This window comes from Haliotis asinina, chromosome 9 (genome assembly GCF_037392515.1).
Source record: "Haliotis asinina isolate JCU_RB_2024 chromosome 9, JCU_Hal_asi_v2, whole genome shotgun sequence".
In the NCBI taxonomy this organism is placed as follows: domain Eukaryota; kingdom Metazoa; phylum Mollusca; class Gastropoda; order Lepetellida; family Haliotidae; genus Haliotis; species Haliotis asinina.
Window position 1 is genome coordinate 50,411,384 of NC_090288.1, and position 26,567 is coordinate 50,437,950.

The following is a 26,567-nucleotide window of genomic DNA, read 5'->3' on the forward strand; positions in this document are numbered from 1 at the left end:
CTGTCGCAAAAGGCATCATTTGACAACCCGGTATTTGTGCGCGCACAATTTCATGAAAGAATACCGGTTAGTTTTAGATAGTTGGCATGTTAAAGCGCTCTTCTATGTACAGAGCAAAGTCGAACTAGTTTCCATGGAAACAGGAAACAAATTCATCTTCCTAACATTCCTAAACAACAAACAACACCACTGCAGCCCTTGGTCAATACACATACACGTGTGTCATAGTTCTTCTATAAAGATACCTTCATAAGTTCAAATTGTTTCCATGGAAATGGAGTAAATTAAGATCGACAAATATCTCTACGTAGCAAACTTCATGATCACCACTTTGGAATCTGTTTGATATACCGAGGGAAAACAAAATAAGGGATCACATGAAAGCATAAGTGTTCCCTTTTTCTCTTGCCGGTTTCATCACAATCTGTACGAGACAAAACTTGTGAAGAAACCTGGAAAAAAGTAAAGGGACACAGTCTCTCCCGAATCGAGAGACTGTCCCGATATATACTGTTAAATCGACATAGAGCCTTCAGGATTTCAAAGGAACCGAACATGGCCGCTTTTGAGTGGACTCGTGATTTAGGGTCGGCTTCGTAGTGTGAGTGAGCTATAATTTAACGTCACATTATCAGTATTTCCGCCGTATCGTGAAAAGAGAAAATTTAATAAATTGTCTGCATAACTGGTGTAAAATCTAGACCCGTGAAGATCAGGGTTAGAATTGATCTTTGGTAACCCATGCTTGTCGTAAGAGGCGACAAACGGGATCGGGTGGTCAGGCTTGCTGACTTGGTTGACACACGTCATCGTATCCCAATTGCGTTGATCAGTGTTCATGTTGTTGACCATTGGATTGCCTGGTCCTGACTCATATATTTACAGAACGTCGCCATATTGTTGGCATATTTACTCACTCATAAAATCTAGTCGAAAAGCAGTACAAGAAGTACATTACAAATTTATTTACAGCTAAACTGATGGGCAAAAGAAAGTGAACGTCGTTAATAATGATATATAAAATCAAAGCAAAACATATAATTTGTTTTTAAGTTATATAATTTATATTTAATGAAGCCAGCATTTGAGACAATGCACCAACAGTACTAGTGTCTATGAGAAACACATTACAGATGAAGAGCACGTGTCCTGTAATGGACAGACGGGTAGGAATAGCATTGTTCAGAGATACAGCAATGGTCAAACATGGAATGTATCAGTCTCTGGTCTGCAGAATGTCATCTGTGTATCTCTTAGCGTTCACGTTTCCACGTATTACGACCAATCGTGTACGTTGATTCCCACACATTCCACCCCACCCCAACCCACCCCACACCATCACACCGCCTCCCCTTAAAGGATGCCCCTCTTGGACGCAGTTCGGCGCTAGTGTTTCTCCTCTGCGACGGTATACTCGCACCCGGCTATCATTATGGAACATGGTGAATCGAATAAAAACCACTCGCTGCCAATTTGGTACCAGCCAGCGACGTTCAGTCCTTGCCCACTGTAAAGTATGACGACGATATTCAATGTCATTCCACGCACAGGACGTCGAGCTGTGATACCTGCTGCGCTTAGAGGTCGTAGACTAATGACATGTCCTAGAGTCGTTGCCGCCGTTTCCGTCTTCTTGTGGGGTCGTCGCACGTAGTCAGCCTGACTGTAACGTTCATTACCATTGACAGGTTTTGATACTTTCACCACCTCAAATTTCAGGACTTATTGTGTTTGAATCAGAATGTCCAACTCTCTCTCTCTCTCTCTCTCTCTCACTCACACACAAACACACACACACCTTAAGAACAGCTTTGATCCCATTTATTCAAATATTAATGCAAATTGAAATTCAAGTAAAGACTCTCTCTCTCTCTCTCTCTCTCTCTCTCTCTCTCTCTCTCTCTCTCTCTCTCTCTCTCTCTCTCTCTCTCTCTCTCTCTCTCTCTCTCTCTCTCTCTCTCTCTCTCTCTCAAACATCATGTCAACATTTGTTACAACGGAAGTCTGATCATGTCGTCCAGAGAAAGGAAAAGCGAAATGGGAAAACCTCCGCAGTGAGGAGTTGAAACGAAAAACGCAAACCGTCAGGATCATTGCCTCCTCCAAAAGGATGCAATTCTTGGACGCAGTTTGGCGATTGTCTTTGTCCTCTGTGACGGTATGCTCGCATCCGGCCATCACTATAGAACATGGTGAATCAATCAACTTTCGTCTGTAAAAAAAATCGCTGCCACTTTCGTACCAGCCACCGACGTACAGTCCTTGCCCACTGTAACCCACGACGACGATATTCCTGAGTCAATGCCAATCCAGGACGTCGAACTCTAATACCTACTGCACATAGACGTCGTAGCATGGTACGTCGACTAATGACATGACCAAGAGCCATTGCCGCCGTTTCCGTTGTCGTGATGACCCGGCTGTGCAGATGAAAAATACGCAGATGGCGGTCTTCCTGTGGCGTCGTCACATGTGGTCTGTCTTTTTCCTGTCTTGGGTTCTGCCAGACTGCCTGTAACGCCGGAACAGCCTGATGATGGTACCACGTGTACAGTTGCAGGGTTTTTTAATCTCTTGCTGTTTTTTCTAAAAAATTCATTATTAAACCTAAGCCATGCTTGAAGCAAAGGCAGTTTTGGTATCTGACCATCTGCCTATCCCCAAAATGTAACAGCAAACGAAGAAAATGATTATTTTCTATGCGCTGTACAAAGCAAAATCACCTAAGTCACATAAATATTACAAGGCAAAATAACCTTAGTTAAGGAATACTTTTATCACCTCAAATTACATGACTTATTGTGTTTGAATCATTATGCTCAGCTCGCACACACACAATAAAGACCCAGACTCTTAAAAACAGTTTTGTTCCCATGTATTCAAATATTAAAATGAAATTCAAATGAAACATCTTTCAACGGGAAGAAAATATGTCCATTTGATGTAGATACAGAATGGAAAGAAGAAGGTCAACACGGCAGATAAGTTCAACATTTCACATAACCGTAACAGTTTTCTTTATTGAAAGCAGAAATATCAAATGTGAACAGCTTAACATGAACATTAACTCTTCAACGGTTGAAGGTTTTAAAGGAAAATATCAAACCACAGCAACAGTTAGAAGATTTGTGGTTCTTAACCACTTTCTGCTAAAGTCCTTAACATAACATCATTTCAGTTCCTTTGAAAATATACGAAGGCAATATCATCATGGGCAATAGCAGACGCCCTGACATCAGATATGTAATGAGATGTCCTGTTGAACATCAGCTTGTCTACACAAACGAACTTCATCTTGTTTCGTTTTGAAATACGTGAACATCTACGAGAGGATGTCAATAAGGTTTGAGCCTTGATAGAAAAACACAAAATGTTGCTATGAACCACATTTATTTTTCCACATAGTCCCTTTGTGATGCCAGCTCTGTAGAAGGCGCCATTTTGGTCCTCAAACCAAGCCTCAGTAGCAGCAATAAGCTCATTATCATCCTGAAATCTACGACCACGCAAGTGTTTCTTGAGATTTGGGAACAGATGGTAATCACTTGGTGCCAGGTCTGCAGACCTGGGGATGCGGCAAGATTTCGTACCCGCATTCCTGGACAGCAGCGGCTGCAACGCGAGAGGTGTGTACTGGAGCATTGACTTGATGTAGAAAAATACCACGTCTGATCTTGCCCCGGCGCGTCTCCTTGTCGCACTTGCCTCAACAAGTTAGCGTAATATTCCCCATTCATTGCTCTTCCTTTTGGTAAGTAATCTATGTGGATGACGCCTTTGCTATCCCACAAGACTGTCGCCATTGCCTTCTGCACTGAGCTGGAGGCTTTGAACTTTTTGTCCTGGGAGAAGTGACATGTTTCCATTCCATGGATTCTTGTTTGCTCTCAGGATCATAGTGGTGGATCCAGGTTTCATCACAGGTTACTAGCCTAAAGTGAAAATCTTCTGGATTCTTGTTGTATCTGGTTAGCATGGAGTTGCTTATGGTGACCCTTGTTTGCTTCATTTCATCTATAAGCATTCTTGGCACCCATCTTGCGCACACCTTAGAGATGACGAGACGTTCATGAAGAATGGTCTCGATGGATCCGTGTGAAATGCCTGTGGTCTCCTCTAACTCGTGGAGTGTGATTCGACGACCTGGACGGGGGTCATCTGCAAGACTCTCTCTCTACCATGCTTAAATTCATTGACCCATCGTTTGATGGTAGCAGATGAAGGGGAAGACTTCCCATAAACTGCTGAGAGCCTTTCTTTCAAGAACTAAAATCTTAATTACTGCTCTATACTCAATTTTATTCATTTTCAATGCCGTGAGAGGGGTCTCTTTCTGTCAATGTGAGCTGTTCAATAACTTCGGAGAGTAGGATACCAAAACTTATATATCACATTAGCACCCCAAGGTTCAATATCGTACCATAGACTGTGACACCTGGGTATGAAAAATGCCCAAGGCTCAAAACTTATTGACATCCCCTTGTACGATTAGTTGCACAATGGATTCTATGTGTCCATTAAGCTGAGATCGAATGTCATTTTTCTTGAATTGCATACATGAGCATTGAAAGCTCAGTTAGTAGAACTTCCCATTTTATCTTCTGCCATACGATTACTGTTTCAACTCGATCATTCAACATCTTTTATTTCATTATCACTTTCACTAACGGATAAGACCCTGACATAGTGAATTGAGGTATTATCAGTATAAAGTGATACATGTCGCTCTCAGATCTAAAATGATCACAACGTGGGCGACAACTAGGATGAAATCAAGCGGTTATTACATTTCACGAGACAAAATCCAAAACTTAAAGATAAACCAATCACTGGGAGAACAGACTTGACAAAGAATAGTTGTAGTTGCCAAATCGAGTGTTACCTTTCTGTGATAATACAATGGGCGTCACACATTGTACCCACGTATGGAATCGATCCCTGGTTTTCGGCGTGAAGAATGAACGCTTTTGCCACTGGCTACCATATGCCCCCAACAGTATTTGATAAAATAAAGAGTACAGGGGGCATGATTGTTACAAATTTTATCAATATCGTGCTTGCGAAACAGGGGCATGAATACAAGCTCTCACTCCTGGACGATCCGAGAATGGGTGGAATACGGTGCCATACCTGTACTTGTGCGGGCAATATACTGTGTTAAGTCACCGTTGTAATCGGGCGTTCTTATGGTGGTGTTATGAAAATTGTGCTGCAGGATGATGATGATATCTAACCCATTCGTTTCTACAGTACCATTGCTTATAGATGAAGGGGTTTCTTTATACGTGATGAATAATTAAAAATTATTACCTTGGAAGGAATATGCCAGGATGATAATAGCAAGCTCATTCTGCAAGATTTTCAATAATACATTCAAAATATTATCTGCAGTTACTGATACGGAAAGCAATAACAGAAGAAATGATTTACTTTGTTTAATTTTGTATTAAATGTATGGGAGCGGTGTTAATCTAGGCTGTAAAGCTTGTTGCCCAACCCATTTTTTATGAATAATAATATCTTCAAACCAAATCATTTACTTGTCACATTATAATGTTTGCTTCCCGATGATTGGTTGGTTCGTGATAACTATCACCGTATGCTAAGATTACATCGCACCCAAACAAAAGCAGTTTGGCATTTCACGTGGTAAGGCGTTGCTGTTGTTAACATACAACTGTGCAAATAATGAAATCAGATTCGCAGATAACGTTGAGCGTGTATAAGTTAGATTTACAGTTGTATAAAAAGATATTATATCTAAACAGAGACAGTAAGATGAGTCAAACTCTCCACTAGACTGTTTTTCAAATGGGATTATTTTAACTTTCCAGTGGTCATGCTCCCTTTGAGCAATATTCCTTTCGTGTTCACATTTCACAATTTTAACTTTCCAATTGTCAAGTTCCCTTTGAGCAATATTCCTTATGTGTTCATATTTCACAACTTTTGAGGTACAATCGAGCGTTATCTTTTTAGAAAGGTTTCAAAACGAGCGTTATGCTACTTTTGTTCAGATGTTGTTTGAGCAAGTCTATACTATGCATGGCCTCGGTAAAACCTTCAAGAAGGATTATGGTAGACATGTGGAGAAATTTCCAAATTTGACGTATCAGCGACAAAAAAAATGCAATTCGCTATTTTGACTTATACTAGTACCATATGATCCCCAATTATGTCACGCGAACAAATTACTAGACTTACCATTTGTTTATGACGGGTGTCATGTGGTGAGGCAGAATACGCTCGCCTTTTCGAATCACCATTCCAGTTAGTGATTCACTGTTAGTTATTCATAAACAGATGCTGTGTCATCGCATCGCATTTTGACAACCGCATTGTACACGTGTTTAAAAAAACAACCATACAGCTGTAATGCTGTTGAAACAAATACCTGCACATGACATGTCTTTATGTCTGTGGGTTGCTAACAAACTACATCTCTTTTTCTCGGATGACTGGATCTGACTGGAAACTGGTGCAAACTCCTGTCAGTTTCAAGTCCTGCTTTGTACTTGGACGAATGAAGTTTCCAGCAACGCAGTTGTTTACCATGTCTACTGAGATGATTTTTGATTGGATCGAACGCAAATTCAGTGAACATATATTTACAAAACCCAACACCGCTATGTACATTCTTCATGGATAACAACTTCTTTTGGTGTATATGATTTTGTTTGACAACAGTACATGGATTCATACTGAAACGACGCATCAAGTACGAAAAACGAATCTTACTTTCTTGTGACTCGCCATACTTCTAAAATGCCCATCAAACAGATCATCTTCCTGCACACACAGTGAGCCCCTAGCGTATCAGCAAATGAACCAGCCAATCGGAAGCCGTCGTTACACTTCAGTGCAGACCCACCTGCTATGACTGGGTTCGGTCTCCCGAGGGCTACGTTTCAGGACAATTATGTGAGCCCAAGTACAAAATATTGCAATTTTAAATCGCGATTGTACGCTATAATTTTGTTTGTTTGGTTTTTTTACAAGCAGCAATGAATGTTATATGTCATGAATAAGTGATAAATGTAAGAATGAAGATTTTTATGGATATCAACTTCTTCTTTCTTAAAGAAGATATCCATAAAAATCTTCATTCTTATGTATTTTCACTTCTAAATGACATTCAAAGACTTGAAGTGATAAATGTGTCTAAACAATGTTTGATTTTTGGCTGCATGTGATTTCGATTCCGCACATGGGTACAATGAGTGAAACCCATTTGTGGTTCATCGTCGGGACATTTGTAAAAAGTGGCATAAAACCATACTCACTTTTTAGGTACAAGACGTAATATGAGTGAGTGAGTTCAGTTTTAAGCCACACTCGGCGGTATTCCAGTTATATATCACAATGAAAAGAAAAATATTTTTAATACACAAGACGAGAAATGAATTCATCTCATGACAAATTTCATTTCTCCCGATTTTTGAAAAAAAACGATTTAGCCAGTAGGAACCGGAATATGTCAACATGGAAAAACATGGCAACCGACAGGACACACCATTTTGTGTTCGTGACATTTGTTCCTCTGTCTTTGAGAGAATTTAATTACGATAACATATTGGCATTCATTCTTGAATTAGTCTCATCTATGACTGAACACTGTTTTTTTTTTTTTTTTGAAGCCATTCGCAATTTCATTTCAGTCCGTCCTTCCGGGTCTTTTATTTCTGCTCAGTATTACGTCACCATTTGCTCTTGACAACGACGACGCACAGACAACACGATTGAAGAAATCTTGGAGAATTTTGTTCCAATTAATCTTTCGTCTCTATTTCATTCCAAGTGTGCTAAATAATATAGGGAGTAGGTCCGAAGAAAGATCTGATTAGAGAAGTGCTCGCATGTTCAGCTTTTTCAAGAAATGTCACCTCGTGTGGACGGGCATTATCTCGCTGGCGCCTGAGGTTACGTCTCGGTTTTTGAATGAACGGTTACTGGACGTACGAATGCTACGAGAAAAGCTTTGTGAAACGGGGCCCTGTTTCGAAGACGTGTCAGACTGCCGTTGTCAATTACAAGTGTCCAAACCATGAAATGTGATGGATACCCATACCATAACGCCGTCGGCATCAAACTATCGACGTTGAACAAAGCACGGGTCAGCATACACTTGTCAGGCCATCTCGGTTGTCTAAATCAAATTTCGACTCGGGAGTTAACAAAAGACCATCCCAATCTTGTCGCCTGTTCCTTAGATGGCTGTCTGCAGCAAACAAGACGTACTTGTCGGTGAAGTTTGGGCACATTGGCCGTCGGGGTCGGATGATGTGCTCTCTCATTCGGTTCTGTACAGTCCTGGAACTGGTTGGACCACAGCACAAATAACTTCGTTTTCGGACACTGGAAACCTAACTGAAACAAACTGAAAACTTATGTTTCAGTTTGGTTTCCGGATCGTTTCTGTACATTTCCTTCAAGTTTCCAGAAAATGAAAACTCACAACTTGCCCACAATCCGGAAAGGCTCCAATGAGTTTCCGTAGGGGCCCCAGTGAGTTTCCGTTACCCAGATTCCAGTAGGAGCTCCAGTGAGTTTCCGTTGCCCAGATTCCTTTAAGGCTCCAGTTGGTTTCCATAACCCAAGTTCCAATAAGTTTCCGTTGGGTTTCTGTTACCCAGATTCCAAACAGGTTTCAATGGGTTTCCGCTATCCTCTACTTTCAGTGAGTTTCAGTTACTTAATTAAATGAGGTTCCCACTGATTTCTTTTTCTTTTAATCACATTAACCATATTCCATAAGTTAATCAGAATCTGTGTGGCTATATTTGGTTTTAGTTAGTAGACCTGGAATGTTCCGAGGAGTCAAATTGGCGGTCCGGAATTCCTTAGATCGGTCAGCCGAATGTAGTCGACCGGTCTGAGTCAACTGTCTCGTGCTTCCATTATGATGGAAACATCTCCATAGAGATGAGATCGTGCTTCTATGGAGACTAAAATGTTTATCCACTTCCCTTTGTACCATAAACGTCTCTTGTTGGTTTGTACTACTTCCGCTAGTTTATAATACTGTCAAATTACTTAAAATGCCAGCACATATATGCCAAGGTCGATAAAGATGGCTGTTTAGGCTTCTGCTTCTCAGCGGATAAGAATCTTTTCAACAGAAATGTGATTGCTCTGTTATATGCATCGTTGCCCATTGCTGCTGCTGATAACTAAGTGCGTTCTCACAAGACTAAATGAACGGAAAGTCTTGACGTATGGGCGAATGAGTTAAGGTTTATGGTCACATCGGCCAAATTTCAGCAATATGTTTATCGAGGGCCTGAAAACTTTGCCATGAGCAGTGTAGTTCCGAAATTCCCAACTTATGACTTAACAGTCACCCGTGAGGGTCTTCCCGACCTTGATAATTTTCACAGTGCCTTCTTCTCATCTCCATCTTTAACTCCGCTTCCTTCCTCTCAACAACGGTTAATGAAGGAGCATTGCTTTTCGACCGGACTTGACGTTTTGAGCAAAGATATGTAATAAACCTCCCCCATCCTCAGTAGTATCTTCCTCTTTCAACACATATGGTGTACCCGGGACATGTTCTTCCCTGGAACCAATTGCCCTGAATATGAGGCATTTAGCGATTTAATCTTACACAAGATTATTTTGCTTACGACTTCACAGATGTGTTGACCTGGGACGAATGGACAGTGGTGTTTCGGGCCCAGAAACACACATGGACACCCAGCTACTTAGCATGGAAGAACGACAGCATCTACCACGACCACCCACTTCTGCCACCACGACTGCAACCTGCCTGTTTCTCGCCCAACACATTGCGTCCATGCGGGGATCACTTCAGAAGCAAGATTATGTCTACATGGGAGGCGGCCGGTATAAAGCTGGTATGTACGCCACTATTACCAAAGTACAGGCGAACTTAGTCATCCAACATCATAATGACGGTCTTACTAAGTTGTTAGAAATACATCTGGCATGTTTTCGTGTGTGGAGGTGGTGGAGATCAATAACGAAAACCGATATCGATATTTCATAGCTTGTCATTCACATGTTAATGTTATCCATCTTATTATATGCATTAGGTATATATGCCATAGCAAAATATCAGTTTGGTCAAGGCACTTTTAAAATTGAAGATTCTAGATCAAACAAGACAAGCATTAGTCTGAGAAACACCTTTGCCAATGGTACAGTCACAGACCAAATAACTTAATCTGTTAGTCTCTTCTTCAGTTGAAAAAAATCAGGTCGGAAGGTGGAAATACAGAGATATTATTTACACAAATGAGTATGTCGTGGAGTTCTGGCGATATGTGCGATTTTCTTTGGTAAAATATTAATTGGTTTAAGGGAATATGTGAAAGGTACAATTTGCTTTTCGAAATTACTTTTTTATGTTCTTTGTTTTAATCAGGTCGGCAGCATGTAATTGCAGAAATGTGAAAACGATTTTTTTCACTCTCTTTACATTTAGGGTCGGCGAATCCTTAGCGTGTGTCAGTGCATGAATGCGTGCATATGCATGCAAATTTTAATCTACGATATAGTGAGAAACAATAACTTTTGTCAGGTGAAAGTTCTACTTATGAAGAACAGTCGCGTTCGGAAGGAAATTATTTTTGATGGGACTGGTACTACAAAAATGTCCTGGTTTACGGAAACAAGAGTGGTTAATTCAACATGGACGGACCTGAACACGTCAACATTCAATCGTTTCAGTATCAAAGGGTAAGTATTCATTTTATTCATTAAGTGTAAGTGAGTTTAGTTTTACGCCGCACTCAACAATATTCCAGCTATATATGGCGGCGGTCCGTAAATAATCGAGTCTGGACCAGACAATCCAGTGATCAACAACACGAGCATCGACCTGCACAATTGGGAACCGATGACATGTGTCAACCAAGTCAACCAGCCTGACCACCCGATCCCGTTAGTCGAATCTTACGACAAGCATAGTCGATTTCATGGCAAGCATTACAAGCATAGTCGATTTCATGGCAAGCATTGGTTGCTGAAGGCCTGTTCCACCCCGGGACCTTCACGGGTCTTATTCATTAAGAACCATTTGAGATCCTCTAAGGAGATATCCCAGAATTTGATAACATTACCTTCAAGGAATAATTAACGGGCAACTCTGAAGGCAACAGGCACAGAAAACTGTAGATTGTTCAGAGAGGGAACATGGCAGAGAAATTATTCATTTTGCAGTGCTATTGACTATGGTCTCAAGGAATCCCGTGAGTATCAATATAACCGGACGGTGGGCCTTCTTCATGACGTCAACTTCAAGTGAAGTCGAACTTGACACCAACATAGCCGTTTTGCTTTGTGCTCTGGCGATAACAAAACACGCGTTATAGCTGACAGCCGATCTATGTGGAAGTCATATTTTTCATCTCGCCACTTAACATGGACAGGTGAAGTCTTGTGATTCTGAGCAGGGCTGCATTCTAAGATTTGTCTCTTGTGGTCGACCTGAACATTGACGGTCATGGTCAGTCGGCTGACGGTCGATAGATGACAACCAACACCTCTTTCAGTAGCACTCAATAACATACCAGCTATCCACATACCAGCACCGTGAAATTCAGCTTTGTCAATTGAGGTGGTCCCATATTTACTTCTCAAAATGAAACGAATTGATTTTCCAAGTTATAGATCTGCAAATACAGTTTATTAAATCTAACTAGATATTTGCTTACAGGCGGGTGCACACTTGAGACACGAAGCTTGCCTTTGATCGTAGTAAATACATTACTAATATCAATGGCAATGAAATGGCACCCGAAATATCAAAACAACCATACAAAGAAACATATCTGTCCTATGAATCTAAATCGCTATTTGAGGTAATACTAAGTTTTGTGTGTACACTTCAGACTGCTGCCACAACAATACATTGCTCCACGGTGCGTCTATTTTCGTTTTTAAGCTTAGTGATATCCTAAAAACATATCTGGTGTTGCATCTGTTGTTGAACAACAGGAGTGTATGAAATGTGGGTTATCAAAGACTTGGAATCTGCTTGGCTTCTTGCTAACACGGAAGTACAATGTTTTGTTGGAACATGAACGGTGTACATCACATGACTTCAAGTCCATGGACATGTATCACAAATGGGGTAACCATTTCATACCAAAACCTGTTCCGTTTGGCCAAGTCAAAACCTCCTAGATCTGGTAATGTAGTTTCTTATGTTTTATGATCTGATCGAAAACCATGAAATATACAGCTCATTAAAACTTTCAAAAGTTTAGACTCACTTCAAACACTCACTCTATGTTATGTACATCTATATGGTTACATTGAAGATTGATTTCTCCACTAACACGGCACCAAAAGCCGGATAGCACACCATTGAAATAAACGTAAATACAGCAGGAAATACACGCTATCACGTGTTTACTTATAGCGGGGTTACCTTTGCAGGTATTTCCCAGTTTTGGGCATATACTTCATACAAATCTAAGATTTGAAACATATGCTCACCGTACATTTTCACATGCACAATCACCTCGTTCATGTATACCCTGACTGGATTGTCGAGTATTTCCAAACTTGAACTGCAAAACAGATACCCCTGTCAATACATGATCATACAATATTTCCAATGCAGTCCTTTGAATTTCAATGGGTGCTGAATTTTCCGATTTCGTTCAAAGTGTACTCGGGATGGAAACGTGAATCTACTTATGTGTAGAAACACATGTAAAGTTTCAAATGTGCAAAGTTTTGCATACCTTAGATGTTTATGTATATTGCTTGATTTCACGGGGGTGTATATGAACGGTTCATATATGTTCATGTTACCTGTGCTCAAGCAAGATGATCATATGTTTCCACCATATTACTTGGTTCATGTAATTTCATTTTTACACATTTTACAGTCTAAGTAGATTCTGTCTTAGAACGTTTCGTTATACTCCAATACTGAGTCTAACAAAACCTTGTGGGAGGTCGCGTCAGGTGACCTTTGAGCGACCCATGAACGTCCAGCAACAAAATGATAATCAGAAATTGCATGCAGTGTTGTTTGATGAGATATCTTTTGAGTCAGATTCTTTTTCATAAGATGCAGAGTTTGTCTATTATTTTGATTCAGATCTGAGTACTTCTGTGAATGTTAATGGGAGAGATTTAGATTCAGGTTCATAATTATAGTCTAGTCTGGAGTTCTCTTTGCTTCAGATCAACATAAACACGGTCAGTTCTTCAACAAATCTAGATTATCTTTTTGATGAATTTTCAGATGTATTTGATGGCTTGGGTCAAATTAAAGATTTTAGTCATACGATCTAGGTTAATGAATCAGTGCCACCGGTTACACTATTCTTTGGTGAAAGCAGTCAATTCTGAATAAGATAGGATGATTGACGATGATATCATTGAAGAAGGACATCATGCTACACCTTGAGTTTCAAACATACATTGTGTTCCGAAAACAAATACTTCTGAGATTAGAGTTTGTTGTGATTAAGGTCAACGAGGTGTTGTTCGTGAGAGGTTTTCTGTTCCTTCTGTAGATGATTCACTCTATGCTATGAGGTCAGCAAGCTGTTTTGCCAAACCTGATTGTAAACAGGGCAAATTTTATAGACAGAGGATTCTAGAGATTTCTTACACACAGAGGTATCTTTAGACTCAAAATACTTCCTTTTGGGTTGAATTCAAGTTCTGAAGTATATGTATATCAAAAGGTTATGAACTACGTTTTCCATGATATTTCAGGTCTGGAAAAAGTATGCTGATTCTCTTAAAGAACTTCAAATTTTGCTTAGGAAGATTTTTAATTAAGAGATGTAGAGAGAACAATTTAAAGCTCAACAAGGACACGTGTAAACTTGGTGTGACTAAGATGGAGCTACTGGGACATGTAGTCTCTGCTAACGGCGTTAGACCTAATCCTAAGAAGGTATCAGCTGTTAACTGGTAATCCTTCAGAAAATGTTTCGTTACGTTTATTTTTAGGAGTGTGCAATTACTTGATGAAGTGTATTCCTGGTTTTGCAGATCTGTGTGAACCAATACGCCTTCTAATGAGAACTGGAGTGAAATGGAAAGTTTTTCAGTGGGCATTTGGATCTTTGAAGAAGGCCATTAGTAAAGCCTCATGTTTAGCTTTCTATGATGTTGATGTTCCAGTGATTCTTGTTCATGATGCTACGTATTGGTTTGTATTCAGTGTTCCTTTAAGAGCAAGATGATGGTAGTTTGCTAGGCGTTCTTCGACAAACCGCCGCCTGTTAGTTCACATGTTTACTCAGGAGAAAAGAGTCCAGTTACCTCCTAGAATTCAAAGATTCACTTGGAACTTACAGGGATATATTTCCAAAGTAAAGACATAGCTACCAAATCTTATATTGCAGACATTTTCTCCAGAAAATCTTTATCATCTAATGTGACAATGGGCCTGATTATTATATCAGGTCCGTGGTTAACACATCAAACGATGGAGAAATTGTGAAAGTATTAAGTGCTGTAAAGACAGATGACCGGGGGCATGTGTCGGTGGTGTATCTGAAGTTCAAGAACGAACTCTTAATATATGACTCGATTCTTTTGAGAAGAGAGAGAATAGTGATTCCTCGATCATTATTAGTAAGATCGAGAATTTTGAGTATAGCTCATGAGTGACATCAAGGCATAGTGCGCACTAAACAATTCTATTGGCCAAATATGGATTTTGATGTAGAACAATTTGTTAACAAATGTGCAACCTGCGTTCTTAATCAAACTTTAAGAAATGATACTCCATAATAACCTGTATATCCAGCGCCGAGACCTTGGTCAATAATCGGTATAGACATCCGTGGACCTATTGAATCGGCCTACATGTTCACGTTAATAGGCTACTTTTCTCCATATCCTTTTGCTGTGGTAATTAAAGACATCACATCTAGCGCTACAATTGAAGTTCTGGAAATAATATGTTCTGAACATGGTTTCCCAAAAGTGTAGTTTCAGACAATGATCGCCAATTTGTGAGTTCACTGTTTGTGAAATATTTGACAATGGCAGGGATTGAACGTATCCCTTCCTCGCCATATTTTCCCAAAAGCAACGGAAAGATTGAAAGCTTCCATAGATTCCTGCAGAAAGCATTCCGTTCTCTATCAACTGATAGAGCTTCTCCTCATCGAGCTTCTGGTGAAACTCCAGCCATGTCATTGTTTCATAGGAACATTAAAACTAAATATTCAATGCTGTACTCATAAAAGAAAACTCTGTTGTGCAGAAAAGATCATGGCATACGCAGATGTGAAGAACGGTGTGAAACATATGTTTAGTGTTGTAGTGTGATGTAGTGTACGTGGTAAGTTAGCTCCAACGTACAAACCTGTGAAACATGTTATCGTCAACAACAAACAACGTTATACGTTCCAGGTTGTGAACTATGATACAGGTGTTTTCAGTGTAAGAAATGCTAAATCACTTAGACATCCTCCATGTGAGGATTCAGTGACCTTTGCTAGTGAGATTCTTGAAGATATGATTCCATGAAACTTGGTATTTAACAGAACTGAGTAACAAGTACAAGTAACTTCAGTACCTACAGAGAAAATTACTGTTCAGCAAGGTAACTTGTGTGCTGATTTAGCTGTATATCTTCAGTACTAATGTGACCGAACCTTAAGAGGAAAATTAACTGAGTAGGTCTGCTACACCGTCACATACTGCTTCTTTAAGAAGATCTCAAATCTCAAAGGACACGTCGTGCTCCTGCATAATTGAAAGACTGTGTAAAGAAATGAACATCTGAATATTTTATATTTAGTCGTTCTGATATTTTATCATTATAGTGCCTTATGTGATTATGAATGTGGGATATGTTTGATGGGTTATTTATTTGTTGTATCACATTCATCACATGTTTGAATGGTGGTAGATTTTAATGTTTTCAAATATAATATTTGAAAATAATAGGTATTTTCTGTACTAACTGTGGGAGGATGGTAGTACCTAGCATCTGAGATCACGTTATGTGTATAAAGTAACTTGTGCCCTACGTCAGAATAAAGCGGGTGATAGGAACTACACCCATGTCATTGTGTGTGTCCCTTCAGTGCGGACAACAGATCCCATGAAGATACTACACATGTCAAAATAAAATATCACCACCATCAAAGGTACACTCCCACTTCCTCACTTCGTTGTGCTCCCAGATTTTCAAACCCATATTTAGTTATTATTTACGTGAAATATGTTTTATTCAACATTGTAAGCGCCACTCGTCGTATTCAGATCGTTCTTCGTCTCCATTACCCCTGCCGGCTTCCGGTTCAACGGAGCGAAGGAAAAAGCAGAAATTAAAAAGAAATACCACATTGCCTCATTTTATAATGAACATGTTGGAGTTTGACTGTTGGAGTTTTTATCTTAACTGTCGTTGTTATTGTTAGAATTTTCGTAACTTATACTACAATAAAACCACTTCTGGCGTAGTGCGCGAATGAAGCAGGGGAGTTGACTTTGTAGGTATTCCATATGGAATAATACCCTTTTCTTCCTTCACTGCATCAAACCGGAAGCTGGCAGCGGTAATGGACTCGAAGAACGGTCTGATATAACACGAGTGGCGCTTAAAAGTATGAATAAAACATATTTCACGTGAGTAATTATTAAACATGGGGTTGGAAATCTAAGAGCACAACCAATTGAGGAAACTGGGGTACACCGTTGATGGTGGCGATATTTTGTTTTGACATGAAAGCTGTTTTCTTAACCGAAGCGAGGGAAGTACGTTACCAACCTTCGCTCACATATAAGAAGACTGGCCATATTCTCTACGCTGCGCAACACCGTTTGCGCTACAGGTTGACTGTGATGAGATGAATCTCCGTTTAGTTAAGTTCACAAGTGGTTACTGAAAATGCATAGATAGTTATTATTATTATATTTCATAAGTGTATTGTGGAACGGTGCAGCGATTCGGCAGAGAACTTCTATTGTACCATTGTGTTCTTTATATGATGCTCTCAGCGGATAACATTATCAGTCAGACAGTGTTATAAAATAAATTAAGAACTCAAAACATTATAGTGTAAAGTGACATTATAGTGTAATATTCGTTGTGACAAAAAGGTTTCGATATTCAAATATAACATTTATTCAAACCGACTACGACGTAGGACTGCATATTACTCACATCAGGAAAAGATGTACATACATGATATTTTGTTTATTTTCCTACACATCAGATGCGAGAATAATGTTTATGCTAATAAAGTTTTCGTCAATTTATATAGCATTTTCTAAAATTTTATTTGCTTCAATAAAAGAAATTCGGAGGATGATAAAGAAATTAAGGCCGATTGCTGAAATGATTAGTAAAACTATAATTAAAATCCCCCTATGGGAAAGGAAGCCAGACGGACATATGAAACCAAAATTTGATAACTACTCAAAGTACTGACTTTCAAAGAATTATCACTGATATCAATTTTTCATAAAATCACTATTAATTCTGCAAAATCAACTGTAATGATCGGCATCCTGGCTTCTTCTATTTCTTACAATGAAAAAGATAAAAACACATTAAAATACACAGTTAGAATGAGTCCGGTTACTTACATCTCGCATTTATGTACACACGTTCCCTGAATCAAGATAAGGTTTTCTATAGTCTCAGTAAACTCATAATGTATTCGTATTTTTTCATGACACTAATTATATTTTCTACATTTGGCCTTATTGACTATCACATCATAGGGTATAGGGTGTACGTTGTTTTTCTTTGTGTTTGTTTGACTAATGTTTTCTGACGAAACTGAAACATTTGATGAAGTAAGCGATATATAAACCTTTACGCATGTTTAAAAGATGAAACGTAGGCATCATGTACTTGAGCACGATTTGTATTTTAGTTCCTATGATGTGCGCAGATACAGTTTCGTCAGTACAATTCCCAGTATGGAAGTCCAACCCACGATACACCCAATCCTTTCTTTGCAGGCTGGCATCATGAAAGCAGCGTTTGCCATGCACGCCATTTACAAATTAACGTCACTGTTGAAAGGTTAGCGGCAGTCCTTAGGTTTGTTAAATTAACGTCACGTTAACAACCTGTTAGAAGTTAACACAGATTTGAACAAGGTAACCATCTTATATTAGTTAACAGTCAGTTGCATGTATTTAACTGCTGGTTTAAAGATAAACGAGTTTTGAACAACCGGTCACAGATTAATGACAAAGGTAGCGACGCAAGTTCTCCACCATCACACATATAATTGTATAGATACCAACGTCCACTTGCACAAAACGATCTTAGAGCTACAAATATTGTAAATCCTTAAGATCGCGATTTTAGGCTTCGGCTACAATCGCCATGTACATGCACCATGCGATTGTAGGCTAAGATCATTGTAAGTTACAATCAAAACTTACAATTGGTCGGAACCATTGTAAGATCATTGTTGTCAGTAGCAAAATGACGTTCAAGTTGCTGTCAGTTTCACGCAAATAATTAGCTTTATGTTTGGGGATTGCTTTTATCTTGCATAAAACTGTATGATTCGCCTCGACACTTCAACAACATGGAGAATGCAACATCGATTTAACGTCAGAAATATAGTTATCTGCGATAGTGAACAAAATCATTATCGAGTCGATATCATAAAGTACAATTGTCACCCCATTCAGTGTTGGAAAAAGTATGAACACCATACCTTTTTGATAATCAAGGAAACGATAGTAACAAAAGGTGTCTGCATGCGATTATCAATGGCCATGAGCTTTTCAATAACTCAAAGGCAGCTAATCTTAGGTTTTACGCAAGATGTGAGGGTTTTCCCTTTGCATGTTATGCCGTTGCCGTAAAATCTGCCATGCCCAAATGCAGTGTATTTTATGTTGTGACATCGCAGATTTCCACATATATTTCTTTTCGGTCATGTTCGTGTCGTGTCTTAGTTTATCATTTTCTCTTAGTTTATCATTAAAATAATCTACAGTTGGATGAAGTACAAAGTTATGTTTCTCTCTTATTCTAAAATCCAAAACTAAATCTGACGAAAGACAAGAGTTTTAATCTATGCATTTAAATATAAAACAAGTATTCTTCAAACAGGAAAATGCACTTGCTGAAGCATGTGAAATTTGCATAAAAAGTGTTCTTCACAATAAGAAAAAAATATAGACAAAATAGCGTAAAGAAATAAACACACTGTGGATAAGTATTTAACAACACATACCACACACACTGAATAATATTGTTTTCATATTTTCCTGCCATGCCTTTTTCACAACACTCCCACAGTCATGTCACCTTTTCATATCTTTACAAATCTAATGCTTGTGGGATATATTTGGGATTGTACTCTAAATAATACCGACCAGATGCCAAACTATGTTCCATTGACAGCCATTAACAAATCATGGTACATTGAGGTGTTTCATCATAGGAAATTTTGTTTATATGTTATCTTCTAATTTTCATGATCATTAGGTCAATAACTCAAGACCAAGATTTGCTAATGTATTTGCTTGTATTTCAATATTTTCTTAAAACATGATGTTTCTGTGGTTACAGAATCAGGAAAAATTAAAGAATAACCCTCGAGGTACGAGTGATTATATATGTTACCTTCCAGGTTATTATTTCCTTCTTCAGCGTTATCATTGCCTTCAAAGATTTGCGGGTTTTGTAATCTTTGCGGGTTTTGTAATCTTTGCGGATTTTCTCATGAAAGATGCGATTGAGGGAGGTGTGTTGCGTGCAGTAACTAGTTCCATGTTTTATTTGCGCAGCATGCTATGCGCACTTGCAAACAACTGTAGGCAGGAGTCGAGGTTAAGAAATTTAAACTTCCAGCGTTGAAGAGTTCGATCTTAGTTGCGATCGCGATCTTAAATCCATGCTGTCTTAAGATCGTCTACGTGCAAGTGGATTAGGCAATTGCATGGTCATTGTAAAGTTGATAGTAGGGGCCTAAGACTGATTGGAGCTAAGATTGCTCTGTGCAGGCAGGCCCCGTGATTAGTGATAGCTTTGAAGCAACTTATTAATATTTAGGACATACACTATCATCTGCCATACCTAGCATCATATTTATTACTCTCTGCCATAAGGTGAAATAGGGTTGTCATGGTAACGACAATTTGGCATAATGGGTATTGTCTTATTCTTAAATCTGCGATTAGAGTTTAAATCTGCGTTGACCTGAGTATGCATGTTAAAAGAAGCTGTAAAAGAAAAGTATTGTGACCGAACCTAAAGGCCTTTGTAAACCCGAGTTACTAGTCAGCTGCATGAAAACCTGTTTCCATGATGAATATCTGTTAATCCGTGGCACGATTCCAACCCTATCGTGAACATGCTTTTGTGAATTATGATCAAATAGTGATGTTACCAAATCTCCAGTAACAACGCAAGTGGTGAGGCAATAAGCTAATGAGACTAACGGTCCTCTACCAAGAAATATCTTTGATGGCCTACATGAAGTCTGTAATCAAAGCACGTCTGGCCACATGGTCTCTGCGTTTAGTCACTGATTGAAGAAAGGCTCCATAAAAATTCTATTCGGTAAATATTTGTATTTCACTGACTTAATCATACTTCAAGACACATGGCAACCTATACTTCATTGTGACTATGATTAAGGCATCATGGTAAAACACGAGGATTTAAGCTGACAGGCTTTTGGTGTCAAACATTTGGAACTCCGACCAAAGGTGATGTTATACTGTCTGGAAATTATGGCCTTTTTGTGACGTTTTGATTGCACTTAGTGATAAGTGATTGTTAAATGAACACATGATGTTTTGAAGCACAACTGACTCAGATAATTTGCACGTGTTTCCCCCGACTCTTTCAACACCCGTAAAATCAATTTCTATATATGTCTATAAGAAAATACTGTACAGAAATGGAATGGCTGAATTTGGCTACCCGTGGTCGTGAACGCAGCATTCTTGTTACACGGCGTTGAGAGAGGACAGAGCTTGGCAAGATACCAATAAATATGCTTGCCATATAAACCTTTATCTGATATTTGTGGAATGTGATTAAAGATGATTCCTGCACCTGTAGTCTCGATATTGATGTTGTTAGTCTGTGATTCTTCCACATTACTTGGTCTTTTCTCAAATGAAATTAAGTTCTTGGCCTTTTATGAAAATAACATATTATCAAGACACTGAGGGTCAGTGTTATTGTGCCCATGTTGTGAATCAAACATCGGCATTTCATCTGCCAACCGAACTCTTTAACCACGAGCACACCCCATCATTCTTTGATACTCTGAAAGAAATATACATTGGTACATTTATTACACGTTCAGGACTGAACCCAGTTTCGTACCTTTTATCCTTCATTTTATTGATAGTGACATGCTCTGCACAGTGATGCGTTAAAACAGTTCTATAAATTATAATTGTTTCCAATCCTTACCACCCAATTTAGTTTTCGACGCATTAGTGCCACTGTTGGGACAGGGGAACGTGCTGATATGAGAGAGCTAATATGATTTACACCGATTTAAGCAATTCCAGCAATATCCCGGCGTAATCGAACCGTGGTCTTTTCGCGTGACGAGTAAACGTTTTAACCTCTGGGCTACCCAACCACTTGAACACACACCGATCCATTTGATTTAAGCATATATATTCAAGAGAATGGATTGGGTGCAGGTCATTTCAACTAAGTGAAACAAACCCATAAAGTTATCACGTAAACTATTCATGGTTTTGTAAGAATTTGGAGCGATTGTAGACCGTTGGATACCTCAACGAAACAACCTTTTGCTACTTCCCCATGGTAAATCCCCTAAACGATTGTAGAAATGATTCCTTATTGTACGTCATTACTGAAAAGAACTATATTGTCAGAAGAATCGGAGGTGGTGTGTAGCCTTGTGGTTAAAGCACTGGCTCGTCATGTCGAAGCCCTGTGTTCAAATCCCAACATGGGTAATACATGTGATGCCCATTTTCAGGTGTCCCCTATTGTTGGAATATTGGTAAAAGCGGCGTAAAACCTTACTCACTCACTCACTCACTCACTCACTCACTCACTCAGAACAATCGGTTCTTTACAGACACCCAAATAATCGTCGCTTCATGATCAGCAACAGTTACTATGGCTGCCCCAACGATGTTCTGTGGATGATAGTCATAGATGAGGATGACGTCAGTCATCCATGTGACTGGGACCACCCAGCAAACGCACCAAAATTCCTCTACACCCGGAAAAATACGAAGAGAGCCGCAGGAGATCTCACAGGTATTTCATAGCTGCATTGTATATTTTAATGCATTGTATTTATCATATTTACTTAACACGTGATCTGATTATCAAATAATTGTGGTTCCTGGCAACAGATATGGGCAATCAACGGCAGTGACGTCATGATGCCGAACTTTCCAGCTCAATACTTGACCTTTCCACTCCACTTGCAAGCGGTTTGTTTTTGTTTTGTTTTTAAAAAAAATAATAATAATAGTAAGGGGAATTTTCCAGGGGGACTCCTTTAGTCCTTTGCTTTTTTGTCTGTCTCTAAATCCTTTGAGTTTTCTGCTCAACAGGGCGGAAGGGTACCATCCCGGACCTCCTCAGCACAGATCCCCAACACCTCTTACTTATCTCTTCTACATGGATGACATCGAGCTCATTGCCAAAGGAGAGACCAATTTGAAAGAACAGGTTCTCCTTGTCGAGGCCTTCTCTAATGATATTGGCATGACATTTGGACTCGACAAATGTAATACTTTTCATTTGAAACGTGGCAAGGTAACTAATTATGGATCGGTCAAGTTACAAGGGGGAGGAGTTATTGAGCATCTTGTGGAAGATCAGGCCTACACCTATCTTGGAATGCAAGTTCGAGACAAGCTCCAGAATGCCCAGATTCAAGATCAACTTCGGGCCGAGTATAAATCTCGTTTAAAGAAAATCTGGAGATCAGAGCTAAATGCTCGAAACAAGGTCAAAGCCACCAATACTTTTGCTGTACCAGTCCTCTCCTATTCCTTTGGAATAGTTGATTGGACAAAAGAAGACATCCAGGGTCTTGACCGCCTGACCAGAGGGATCATGTCTGATAACAGAGCACACCACCCTCGTTACCACACCACCACCTTAATCGTTTATACATGCCAATCAATTCTGGAGGTCGGGGTTTGATTAATGTGAAAGCTCTTCATGACAGAATTCTATTGTGCACTTTTGCACATATTTATTTATCGGATGATCCTCGGATGATCCTCTGGTGATACGCGTCAAGACTCACGATGAAAGCAAGGAATTCCACAGCTATTTTAAGCGTGCCAAGGTTCTTGGACACAATCTGAAATTAGAAGTTGATCTTGCTCATGGTGATCTGTTGCTGGACGGTACAGCGATGAGAGTAAACCAAGTGAAGTCCTTCACCGAGTCTGCCCAGAGTCGGTCCTTTGTGGAGAAGCTGTCTGAGAAGCCATTGCATCGTGTGTACATGCAGTGTGTGGAACAGAACAGCTATCCAACCGACTCCTTCGCCTGGATGAAGTCGGCTGGTCTCAAATGTGAAACTGAGGGATTCCATTTTGCTGCTCAGGACCAGTCACTTCCCACTCGCAATCGCCAGAATGTTATTCTTAAAGAAAATATCAATATGAATTGTCGTCTTTGCAATGACTTTACAGAGACTGTCCAACACCTTGTCAGTGGATGCCCTTCCTTGGCACAAACAGCATATCTTAAAAGACATAATGGCATGGCTCGCTGCTTTCATTATCGTCCCCGCCATGCCTGTGGCTTTGACTCCGTGGTCCATCCATGGTACGACCCTGAACATGTCCAGGGCGTCCTGGAAAATGATGCTTTTAAGCTTCTCTGGAATAGGCCAATATACAGCCTGAGACGAATTCCAGTCAACAAACCTGATCTTGTCCTTTGTGACACCGTTTTGTAATGTAGTCACTGTGGTACCCTGCTTGTAGTACATGTGTGGAATAAAGAAGTCATACACTGCTTGATGCAATCACTGGCTGTACTGTTCACTTGTAGGACTAACTTTTTGATGCAATCACTGGCTGTACTGTTCACTTGTAGGACTAACTTTCATGTTCTATGTTTGAACTTTTGTAACATATTTGTGTCAAAATGATATGCACAAACACACAAGTCACTTGAATGAACGGCGTTTTCATGAACGGACTCTTTGATTGTTGGGCAGGCTTTCTACAACTTGGTGGGCCAGTAACAAAGCATACGACTTCATGGATAACAGCTTGGTGTTTATTGCGCAGAGCGACGTTTTCGTGTAGATTCTTATAGTAAATGCCGTTCTATGCAAAAAACAAGAAGTTGTTATTCATAAGGTCGTATGCTTCATTACCGGTTCCTGAAGCAGAACACTGCACTAGCCTTGCTTTTGTAGTCAACAGAAATGTCATAGTTTTACTGATCAATCAGAAGCTATCTCTTACTTCACTTCGGTTCTGAAAATGACTACACATGCTACAATGCAGTTGTCATACCATTTTTACTAAACGTGTAAATCCGTTCACTACATCTGGGAACTGATGATATGTGTCAACCAAGCCAGCGAGCCTGACCACCCGATCTCGTTAGTCACCTCTTACGCCAAAGACTGAAGATCAGTTCTAACCCGGCTCTTCACGGGTCCAGGAAAAGGATGTTTCACACCCTGCATCATGAGCGGCTACCAACAAACAAATGGACGTTTTGGTGAATTTGTTGTGTTTGTTTCCAACTGGCAAAACTTCTTCAACTGTCGACAAGAACGTAACATCAACGACAGCTCGAACAACTTATTCGTTAAAAGAACATAAGAACATATTTACCTGTTACCCTACGCTCTCTGGCATAGTGGTCAAACTTTTCCCTCTTGTCCTTTTGTCGCAAATTCAGAATTTACTATTATAATGCCTCTTCACTCACTTACTCATCCTCTACGCGTTCACTCACTGTCTTTTAGCACGATCAGCTCACCTTGAATACCCCTCTAAAAAGTGTGAATTGGCGATGACAGATGTAAGCCATCCCAAGAAGTGCAAGAACCCGTTCTTTACTGGGGAATTGTGATCCTGTATATAGACAGTTGTTACTATTGGATTTGTATTTGGCCGTAACTGTCCAAAAGAATCGTTTCGACCAATGACTGGTATAAGACAGACAATAGAGAACAATACATGATTTTATCGGCAATACTTGATCCCATACGTTGTATGTTTTCCTGAAACATCTTGGGCCTTCCTTTAGAATACAGCACCACAAACTTTAAAGACACGTCAAAATACTATTTTACGTAATTGCAGGTGATTTTGTTCAAAAACACGTTCTTGAAACAATGCCCTATGACGCGGACATAGCAACAAGGTCGTCAAGCTCAGCGAGTGTGTATAAGCTCCGCTCACTGATGTTTCATCTCTACCAGTCATGTCATTACAGAAACCCAACGATGCTGCGAGTTTCCAATAGTAGTTCACCGGCGGATACGCAATTTTTCGCAAGCACCAGTTTTAAATATTTTTTAATTTTTATTTTTATTTTTTTACTAATATGTTCTTATTTCTTTGTATTAAGAGGTGTTATATTTTGTGTATTTACATATTTTGTATTTTATAAATTTAGTAAGAATGACTTACACTGGTCACATTTTCCATATTTTATTATTCGCAGTTTTGGTCAACTTAAATGATCTAAATATGTTTTATAGTTCGGTTTCAAACATAACTATTTGGAACATAACTATTTGGATCAAATGAATTATAACTGTAAACTAATATTATCTTTGTCATTCAGTAATTTGCACCATTACAAGGAAATGGAGTTTATTCAAACCGTATCGGCTCATTCCACACAACATGATATCTTGTAGATTTCGGAATAGGACGATCGTGCCAAATGATATCGGGACCATTCGGCAACCGTCGGTAGATTGAAAGCACGAGGTACAAAGTCTACCCGTAACCTTCGTAATTGTCCGCAACCAATTCGACTCTTTCCGTTGATTTCCGTGACGCCACAGGAACGACTAGCTGAATTTGCACATTGTCCAACGTTAACAAGGTGGAAGTAGCTCAGTCGGTTAGCTGTCGTGCTAACAATCCAAAAGTCGCGGCCCAAAGGTCCGACGGGTTCTCACAAACTGGTTGCCTGTCTCACTGACACTTGACGTACGGCTGAGAACGTCCTGGTACTGAATCAGTAGATAAATAGTGAACGCCGTCGCATTTAAACGTTGAAATTTGCCTACGTTGAATTCCAATGAATCCCGGAAACTGAACAAACCACAATATTTATCGATATTATAAACCAATTTATTGTAACTCTTTGAATATAGCGTGATCGTGTGTCGCAATGAGGTTAACGTCTCGTGATCTTCGCTGTCACCCCAGCGACAATAAACGACACAAGAGGGGTTATGTTATTATCCAATGGGGCAAATAGGTTACGTCATGCTCGAAATAAATAACTTTAAAAAATACACAAAACAAAGTTTTCAGTCCTATTTTTCATTGAATTTGATGATTAACATATTACATGTATTTATGTCAATCTCAATTACTGCCAATATCCCCTGGAAGTACAATAACAATGAAAGAAATCCATTTTTGGCTACCCTGTCCACCCCGTGTAAATCTGCGTGGAC

The 26,567-nt window shown here is 39.5% G+C and overlaps 1 protein-coding gene across 1 annotated transcript in view; it reads left to right on the forward strand.

Annotated features, from left to right (window-relative positions):
- Window positions 1-26,567, forward strand: part of LOC137297308 (uncharacterized) — a 40,412-nt gene that overhangs the window by 4,863 nt on the left and 8,982 nt on the right. The window contains exons 2-5 of the mRNA XM_067829320.1: window positions 9,634-9,854; window positions 10,541-10,698; window positions 22,008-22,192; window positions 23,308-23,407. Of these exons, the coding sequence (XP_067685421.1) occupies window positions 9,634-9,854; window positions 10,541-10,698; window positions 22,008-22,192; window positions 23,308-23,407 (664 nt within the window). The remainder of the gene's footprint in view (window positions 1-9,633; window positions 9,855-10,540; window positions 10,699-22,007; window positions 22,193-23,307; window positions 23,408-26,567) is intronic.